Below are 9,831 nucleotides of genomic sequence, written 5' to 3' on the forward strand. Positions count from 1 at the left end.
GAAGCAAGGGTGTGTTTCTGACTTGAACTGGTCATGCAGGATAAAGAGTGAAGCAGCTTCCAGAGTTCAGCTCTGCATCCACACTGCTGGGCCCATTAGGACTGACTGAGGAGGGACGCAATATCAGTCGATAGCACCACATCCTACATTACACAGCAACAGAGCAAAGGAGTTAAGGGCAAGGCTCTAGAGACAAAGAAACTGGGTGTGAATCCTGACTCCACCTTTACTAGCTACATGACCCTAGGCAATTTATTAAACTTCTTTGAGCCTGCTTCCTCTTTATAAAATAGGGATAAAAATATATTCCTCATACAGTTGTTGTGAGCAACAAAAAAGAAAGAAATATGTAATGTGCTTAACAGAGTCTGGTAAAAAAGCAAGTTCACAACAAATAGCAGCTATTCTTTCATTCATTCAATATATTTACAGAGTTTTTGCTTTTATCAACCAAACAAGGCTAGAGAAGCTCATACAATACAGCACAGGCCTTTAACATGCATTCAGAAGGCTGCCTACTAAACCCTTTATGAACACCCAAATTTGCAAATAACACAGAGGGAAGCCTTCTGCATTCATGGATTTATATTATAGTAGAATAATAAATAAGAACATAGACTCACTAAAAAAGTAGTAATTTTTCCTTTTATTTATAAATTGCTTTAGAAAACTGCGGCAGATTACTATATACAATAATTCGGGGTGAGTTCTAGGGAGCAAAACACCCCAAAAAAACACAAAGATCAAATCAAATCACAAGTCCAACTGTAAGCGCAGGCTTAAAACTCAGGGCAGGATTAGTTTAGCTTTCTCTGACAACAGGATGTTACTGAGTGGTTTACATATGTCAGATATTCAGATTATCAATAGATTCAGAATTTTTTTTTTTAAGACAGAGTCTCGCTCTGTCGCCCAGGCTGGAGTGCAGTGGTGCAATCTCGGATCACGGCAACCTCTGCCTCCCAGGTTCAAGCGATTCTCACGCCTCAGCCTCCCGAGTAGCTGAGATTACAGGCGCCAGCCATCACTCCCAGCTGATTTTTGTAGTTTTAGTAGAGACGGGGTTTCACCATGTTGGCCAGGTTGGTCTCAAACTCCTGACCTCAAGTGATCCACCTGCCTTGGCCTCCCAAAGTGCTGGGATTACAGGCATGAGCCACCACACCTGGCCAATAGATTCAGATTATCAACAAAAGTGTTAATGGCTTTTCCCCACCAATCTCAAAATTGCTCTAACTCCCCGAAAAGAAGGTCTCACTATGATACACTTTCACTACATTTAAAGGCAAAGAAAAGTTAACACCTCTACGATAAAAGCAGAAAATGAGTAAGGGTCCTTAGAAGCATAGGTTCGAATCTCAGCTCTGCCACTAACTGGTAACTTTTTCTGGGCCTCCTCAGAAAAGACAATCACTTATTTCCCAGCTCTAACATCTGAGCCAGCTGACAGCATCTGAACTTTAAACAGGTGACCTCAGAAATGGAGACTTCACAGGTCCCTTCTCACAAGAGTGCTTGGATAAGGAGTGGACACGCAAGGCAAGGCCAGAAGCATGAGGTGATGGCAGGGAAAAGTCCATCACCACATTTCTGGGGAAATGTGGACAAATTTCCCACAAAACACCCTGTACCTTTCTTCATCATGTCTCGGTCCAAGGCTACATTTCTTTGGGCAAGATTTACTTCCGATCGAAAATGGAAGCGCTTGGCTCGCTGCTCTTTCTTTTCAATTGCTTCCTAGAAAGTACAGAAAAAGTGAAAGTAGTAAAATATGGAGAAGGCAAGTTAAATCACAAATGCATCATGATGCATCAGTGACAAACCTGAACTAAAAAAGAAGAAATAAGCAACACTACACCTTGAATAAGTTTGGCAGAGACCTGGATATTCACACTCAATGACTGGGGGGATACGTTAATATCGCTGTAATTTGCAACCATCTCCGACATAACACAGCCTATCACTGTGCCTGGGACATAGTAGGAAGTCAGTGAGTATCTGCTGACTGAATGAATAGTCCTTTAAAGTTTATAAAGTTATATGACACTTCATTTGTTATTATCAATTATGCCAACAAATTACAACTAAACAATTTCAACATCCCAATTTTCCAGGTGCAGAAATGGAGGCACAAAAAAGCAAAAAGGTTTGCTGGAGATACTTCAGCTATTAAGCAAGCAGATCTGATTCCAGTGCTATTTCTAGGAGCCCACCTACAACCATTTCACATTGTCTGTGGGCAATGGTAATCACACCTATCCCGCTCTTCCACATTATAACTGCCTGAGCAGTCCACTCCCTAAAGCTAGTCTGTTTAAAAATAACATCGAAGCAAAGAAACTCTCCCTCCTCTTCCAGCCTCGTGTCCACGGAATCACCAGTTTTCATCTTTAAGTGATAAGAACCATTGACACTTTACTGAAAAAATAATCAGCTTTGTAAGTTTCTTCTAAGAGCTAAAATAAACCCAGGTCCAACTGTGGGTTTCTGATGGCTCTTAGGAACCCTTCACTAATTGGTTTTGTTTGTTTGTCTTTTGTTTTTGAGATGGACTCTCACTCTGTCGCCAGGCTGCCACGATCTCAGCTCACTGCAACCTCCGCCTCCCGGGTTCAAGAGATTCTCCTGCCTTAGCCTCCTGAGTAGCTGGGACTGCAGGCGCACACCACCACGCCCAGCTAATTTTTGTATTTTTAGTAGAGACGGGGTTTCACCATGTTGGCCAGGATGGTCTCGATCTCTTGACCTCGTGATCTGCCTGCCTCGGCCTCCCAAAGTGCTGGGATTACAGATGTGAGCCACCGCGCCCAGTCCCCTTCACTAATTGTATATTGACTTTGCCACACTAATTGAAGGTCTGACTACAGAGAGCTTGTGGGGATTGGTAAAGTTGCAACACTTCTGTTCTTTCCCAACAGTTAACGCTCATTTTCTTCACTGAAGTCTTCCTAGTACAAACAACAATTTACCTTCCTTTAGAAACAAAATACTAACTCTGAGACTATCACCCTTTTCCCATATACCTGTGTCATATAATGGCAAACAGTGTAATATTATGAATAGTTTACTTTTTCAATTACAGTAAGAAACGATTTTCACTTTATTCTCTTTTCTTGTCTAAAAGATGACCAATTCTCTCTCTCTTTTTTTTTTTTTTTTTTTTTTTTGCGGGGATGGGGGGCCTTTAAGTGATTGGAAACACAAGAGACACAGATAAACCATAAAAAGGTTAGCTGGGCATGATAGCATCCACCTGTAGTCCCAGCTACTCGGGAGGCTGAGGCAGAGGGATCAATTGAATCTAGGAGGCAGAGGTTGCAGTGAGCCGTGATCGCACCCCTGAACTCCAGCCTGAGTGACAGAGTGAGACTCTGTCTCAAAAAAAAAAAACACTATAAAAAGGAAGGCATGAAATATATTTTTATTTTTGCTTTTATGTATTCAATACAGCAATATATACTATTATTCAGAAATGTAATACAAAATTCTGTTCCAAACTTAACTGTAAACATTAAAATCAGAAAAAATGTCTAAAATGGAACATCACTGATTAAAGCAACTTACATGTATTGACTACATATAAGGAAAATAATAGGCTTGACACTATGAGGTGTTACAATGAAGGTGGTAATCTGGTAATAGCAATCATCAGATACAAGGCAATAGTCTTATTAAGGGCCTATTATGCCGACACGGTGGCTTACACCTGGAATCCCAGCACTTCGGGAGGCTGAGGCAGGTGGATCACCTGAAGTCAGGAATTCAAGACCAGCCTGACCAATACAATGAAACCCCGTCTCTACTAAAATTACAAAAATTAGCCGGGCGTGGTGGCGGGCGCCTGTAGTCCTACCTACTCAGGAGGCTGAGGCAGAAGAATCACTGGAACCCAGGAGGTGGAGGTTGCAGTGAGCCGAGATCCCACCACCGCACTCCAGCCTGGGCAACGGAGCGAGACTCCACCTAAAAATGGGGGGCCTACCATCTGCCAGGCACTTTTCATGTTTTGTTTCATTTCAAGTGGAAACAGTACACATTTTTTTAGAAATGGACATACCATTTAAAAAAGCATCCCCCGTCTTGGACATTTTCTTGGAAACGGTTCAACACAGGTATCTAAGTAGAGTGATTTTATCCTTTCATGGCTGTAAGAACACACAAATGCTGCCTGTACCGTTTCAGGATGCATGAAGACATCGTTGTATAACACAAATTTTTTTTTTTGTTGCCCACACTGGAGTGCAGTGGCACGATTTCAGCTCAGTGCAGCCTCAACCTCTCAGGCTCCAGCGATCCTCCCACCTCAGCCTCTTGAGTAGTTGGGACTACAGACCTGTGCTACCACACCCGACTAATTTTTGTATCTTTCGTAGAGATGGGTCTCACTATGTTGCCCAGGCTGGTCTCGAACTCCTGGGCTTAAACGATCCACTTGCTTGGCCTCTCAAAATGCTAGGATTACAGGCATGAGCCAGCGTGCCTGGCCAATAACACAAATTTTTTTAGAAAAAAAATTTAAATCCAGCAACAAAATAAAAGAGGAAATATTTACTGTTATGTCCTAGGGATCAAATTCATTAAGTTCACTTGCTTATCAAGCTGAATAAATAAATCATAGCCTGTCTTACCTTGGAGGTGACATCAATTCCAGTGATGAAGCTGCCAGCCTTGTTTTCATATCTTCTGCTCGTGTCCTAACACAAAGGGGAAGGGTGAGAAATTCAGACAGCAATTGACGAAAAACCTATAATAAAAGTCGGCCTGATAATCTGCAGGTTCTTTTTTCCTTTTTTTTTTTTTTTTTTTGGCGACAGTGTCTTGCTGTTGCCCAGGCCGGAGTGCAGTAGAATGATCACAGCTCACCGCAGCCTCGACTCCCCAGGCTCATGCCATCCTCCCCTCAGCTGGGCCCTCAGGCATATGCCACCATGCCCAGCTAATTTTTTTTTTATTTTGTAGAGACAGGGTCTCCCTATGTTGCCCAGGCTGGTCACCAACTCCTGGGCTAAGCAGTCCTCCTGCCTCAGTCTCCCAAAGTGTTAGGATCACATGTGTGAGTCATCACAACCAGTCTGGTTCTTTCTGCTTTTCTGTTTGTTTTTTGAGATGGAGTCTCACTCTTATCGCCTAGGCGGGAGTGCAGTGGCACAAACTCGGCTCACTGCAACCTCTACCTCCTGGGTTCAAGCGATTCTCCTGTCTCAGCCTCCTGAGTAGCTGGGATTACAGGCATGTGCCACCACCGCCAGCTAATTTTTTTATTTTTAGTAGAGACGAGGTTTCACCATGTTGGCATACTGGTCTCAAACTCCTGACCTCGGTGATCCGTCTGTCTCACCCTCCTAAAGTGCTGGGATTACAGGCATGAGCCACCACACCTGGCCAGTCTGGTTCTTTTTGAATAGCCACTCTTTTCAAAACCCTTCCCCACCCCTGACAACCTTTTATTAAGAAGCCCCATCCCAGTGATTCCATGGTATCAATCAACCACTCCAATAAGAAGATCAGAGCCTGTCCAAAAACTGAAGTGATTCCATCAACTCCAAGTATCCATGTAAAGAAAATCTAAAGGCTTTTGTGGAAAATGTCAAAAGACAAGGCACAGTCACTTAGCTCCCCAACCCAGTCTGAACGAATTCCTCATGCCCAGCCACCAGGTGGAGCACAACCCTCCACCTCAACGCAGAAGGTCCAGCCTCACCTAGAACTCCTGAGGCAAATACAGCACAGTGCAATGCAAAGGGGATGGGATTTGGAAACCAAGCGAGGACTGAAGCCTCAGCTCTGACAGTCACTAATTACAGGACACTGTATAGTTTTCTTGACCTCTCTGGGTCTCAGTTTCCTCCGTGGTATCTACCTGCCTTCCTGACCTCTTTTACTGCCCTTCCATTAGTACTACAGAACTTTCCAACAATCCTGGACCCATCCCAGAGCCTCTGTGCTTGTTACTGGCCCTGCTGGGGGAACTCCTTTTCAATCTTCACAAGACTGGCTTTTTGTCATTTAGAGTTTATATGGAACATAAACTCCAGGAGGGAGGTTGAGCTTGATCAGGCACCTAGGGCTGTGCCTTGGTACATAGCGGAGGATGCAATAAATACATGTTGGCCAGACGCGATGGCTCAGGCCTGTAATCCCAGCACTTTGGGAGGCAGAGGCGGGCGAATCACCTGAGGTCAGGTGTTCGAGACCAGCCTGGCCAACATGGAGAAACCCCGTCTCTACTAAAAATACAAAATTAGCCGGGCACGGTGGCACATCCCTGTAATCTCAACTACTTGGGAGGCTGAGGCAGAAGAGTCGCTTGAACCCAGGAGGCGGAGGTTGCGGTGAGCCGAGATCAGGCCATTGTACTCGGCTACTCAGGAAGCTGAGGCAGGAGAATGGCTTGAACCCGGGAGGCGGAAGTTGCGGTGAGCCGAGATCGCGCCATTGCGTTCCAGCCTGGGCAACAAGAGCGAACTCCGTCTCAAAACAAAACAAAACAAAAACCATGTTGAACTGAATGACTAAAGGGATGATAACACCTGCTTCACAACTGCAGTAATATTTATTTATTTTGGTTTTGTTTTTGAGATGGGGAGAGGGGAAAGGGGGGACCTCAAAGGGGTCTTGCTATATTGCTGAGGCTGGTCTGGAACTTAGACTCCTGAATAGCTGGCACTAAAGGCGTGCACGGCCAGTATATTTAAGTGACACAATGTAGTGAATGGTAAATGCTACTATATTAGCTGTTGTTAATCATAATCATAACGTTTGCCATCTCTAGCGATCATACCTTAACCTTTCTCCATAACTTCAGTCTAAATATGTTGACGTGTGGTCAAAAGTAATTCATGTTAGGTGAGAAATTAAGAGGAGTCATCCAGGCCTGAAACCAGCTCTGAGAACTGGATATACAGCCACCAAGTCACAAGCAAAACACCTCTCACCATCCCCAGCGCGGTAAAGGAGGGACCAAGGATGTCTATTGGTCGTCTGCTAGTTTGCTTTCATTAAGAGTCAGATGCTGGGGCCACGGTGTAGGTGCCACTGGAGCTGCGGGGGGGGGGCAAGATGACCCTGAAGTCACGACAGAAACAGTGAGTTTCTGCTGCTGACAAGTGCAGCCCTCTCAAGACAAAGAGCGAGTGCCATGTTTCCCAGATACAAATTCCTCCGGGGCAAGACCCACAAGGAGACCTGGTTGCTGGCGCCACCCAACAGCTCCTTCTGGGCTGCCCCTGGTTCTGTTCCCGCCCAGGGCTCCCCCTTTATCTCATCCTTCCAGCCCCTCCTCACTCACCTCCTTGCACAGCGCGGCTCAGAGGGGGTAGCGGAGGGGGGTCCTCAACTCTCTCCCAGCTCTCCGCCACCCCCCGCCAGCCCCCTCAACACCCATTTCCGGCGCCCCGGCGTCCTTTCTCCCGCTCCGCGTCCCTCCTCCAGCCCGGCGTCCCCGTTCCCAGGACGCTGGCTCCCTCCTCTCCCGCTCCCTTGACTTCCCCGGCTGGGGCTCCGGCCACCGCCCCTTCCGGCCCCCTCCGGCGCTAGACACTAGCCCCGCGACCTCTTCCTTACCCCCCGACCCCCGCCCGTACCGGGATCAGTTCCTTGAGCGAGCGCCGCACAGGCACGATTTCCAGCTCGCCCTCCTCCACCTCCATGGGCTCCGGCTCGCCACGGTCAACACCGGACTCCGCCTCAGGGGACGGGAGCCCCAGGGCCGGCCCCGCCGGGGCCTCCGCCTTCACCGACACCCGCAGGCCCCGTACGGCCGCCATCGCTGCCTGCCGGCCGCACCACTGAGAGCCCGCCCCTCACGGCCGCCGGCTAGAGCGCCGCTGCCACTGGCCACAGAGGAGCCGCCGCAGCTACCTAGAGCGTCGCCGGCTTCGGCCCAGAAGGCCGCCCTTAGCGCCGCCGCCCCCTAGTGGCGGGAGAAAACCGGGCCGGCTGCGCGGGCGGGACTTGGGGAGGAGAAGGCGGGACTGAGCGGGGACGGGGGCGGGGCCTGCGGGAACTACGGAGCTTGGAGGAGACCGGGGTAGTCAAGGGTTACAACGTAGCTACGCCTTGAGGCTAAATCTGTACTAAAAGCCAACTTTACTGAGCAATCACTATGGGCCAGACACTTCCAAGCGCTCGAACCCTTAGAACAACTCTATGAAGTAGATCCTATTATGACCCCCATTTCATATATGAGGAAACTGAGGCATAGAAATTGACCCAAGGTGACGCCATTTAAGGGATAAAAGCTGGATCTAAGTCTTCCAGAGTTTACAATGAGCCTTGATATATCACCTCTGGGCAATCTGTAGGTTTATAAAGTTACTTGCCTTGCCAGTCTTTGTCTCTTAAAAGTCTCCCCAAAATTGGCCCATGTTACATACACAAAAATTGAGACTCCAAGAGGGAGAGACCTGCCCAAAGGCCAGAACTTGGACGCCGATTTCCTGACTCCTGAGGGTGCCATCCACTGTAGACCTGTGAGCATAGTTTCCGGCGGATATTTCTAACGAGAGCCTGGTGGGGGAGAGGGGTTGTCTACGCATCCCGAGGGTGTCACTGATCAGCTGCTGTTCTGAGTCCTGATTTTCTTTCTTTCTTTCTTTCCTTATTTCTTTCTTTCTTTATTCCTTTCTTCCTTCCTTTCTTTCTTTCTCTTTTCCTTCCTTCCTCCCTCTCCTCTTTCTTTCTTTTTTTTTTTGTAGAGACAGGGTTTTACCATGTTGACTAAGCTGGTCTCGAACTCCTAACCTCAAGCGATCCACCCGCCTCGGCCTCCCAAAGTCTTGGGATTACAGGCGTGAGCCACCGCGCCCGGCCTGAGTCCTGATTTTGCATCTTCCTCCCTGGGTAACCTTGGACAGGTTTTTGGGTCTGTTTTCCCATCTGAGGAGGGCATAGGTGAGACCCTACAGTCTCTGAGGCCCTGAGGCCCTACCAGCTCTGACCATGGAGGAGCAAATAATGATAAACCAAGGAAGAGCATGGTCAGCATCAGACACACCTGGGTTTCAAGCTGGCTGGCCGGGCCCCATCCACCATGTGTGACCTTAGGCAAGCTGCTTAGCACTTTGGAGTCTCAGTTCCTTCATCAGTAAAATGGACCATTACCTACCTACAAAGGAAGTTGTGAGGGTTAAATGTGATAATTTATATGTAGATACAGGGTCCAACAGAAGGGGTGCAGTACATCACAGTTTTTCTTAAATTTGGGCTAAACCACAGGATAAACACAAGACAGAGCTCTTTAGAGGACTAGTTTTATTTGATGAATGGGACACAAAGTAGTTTTAAAAATCGGGTTGAGGCCGGGCGCAGTGGCTCATGCCTGTAATCCCAACACTTTGGGAGGCCAAGGCGGGCAGATCATGAGGTCAGGAGATCGAGATCATCCTGGCTAACATGGTGAAACCGTGTCTCTACTAAAAAAAAAAAAAAATTAGTCGGGCATGGTGGCATGCACTACTTGGGAGGCTGAGGCAGGAGAATCACTTGAACCCGGGAGGTGGAGGTTGCAGTGAGCCGAGATCATACCACTGCACTCCAGCCTGGGCGACAGAGCGAGACTCCGTCTCCAAAAAAAAAAAAAAAAGGGTTGAATGCATACATAGAATATGTATGGGGGTGTGTGTGTGTGTGTTTAATTTCAAACAAAATGTGTAGTTGGGGTGGCCAGCTATAGGTAACAGTCACAGCCCCCACCATTACTAGGCCTGTGGGGTTAGGGGATGGGAGAGGAGGAAGTAATCCCTCCTCAGCTATGGACACCAGGAGGCCAGTAGAGAAGGCTGGGCAGGCCCCTCACCCTGCTGGGGAGGATGCCTTGTTGCTTGAGGATGC

The 9,831-nt window shown here is 47.5% G+C and overlaps 1 protein-coding gene across 5 annotated transcripts in view; it reads right to left on the reverse strand.

Annotated features, from left to right (window-relative positions):
* NCBP3 (nuclear cap binding subunit 3) overlaps positions 1-7,991 on the reverse strand; it is a 43,549-nt gene extending 35,558 nt beyond the window's left edge. For 2 of the 5 annotated variants that reach the window (XR_008540468.2, XM_009431585.4), the window contains exons 1-3: positions 7,584-7,979; positions 4,629-4,694; positions 1,632-1,737 (exon numbers count right to left, since the gene is read on the reverse strand). Coding sequence is in view for 3 of the 5 variants with exons in the window: in XM_009431585.4 (XP_009429860.1) it covers positions 1,632-1,737; positions 4,629-4,694; positions 7,584-7,766 (355 nt within the window). In the remaining 2 variants the exon portion in view is untranslated. Of the gene's footprint in view, positions 1-1,631; positions 1,738-4,628; positions 4,695-7,288; positions 7,516-7,583 lie in introns of those variants that run through there. The other 3 variants (XR_010152757.1, XM_024350179.3, XM_054671056.2) reach the window with 2 other exon arrangements.
* Positions 7,992-9,831: the final 1,840 nt, after the last annotated feature.

The sequence above is a fragment of the Pan troglodytes genome, chromosome 19 (genome assembly GCF_028858775.2).
Source record: "Pan troglodytes isolate AG18354 chromosome 19, NHGRI_mPanTro3-v2.0_pri, whole genome shotgun sequence".
Taxonomy (NCBI): Eukaryota; Metazoa; Chordata; class Mammalia; order Primates; family Hominidae; genus Pan; species Pan troglodytes.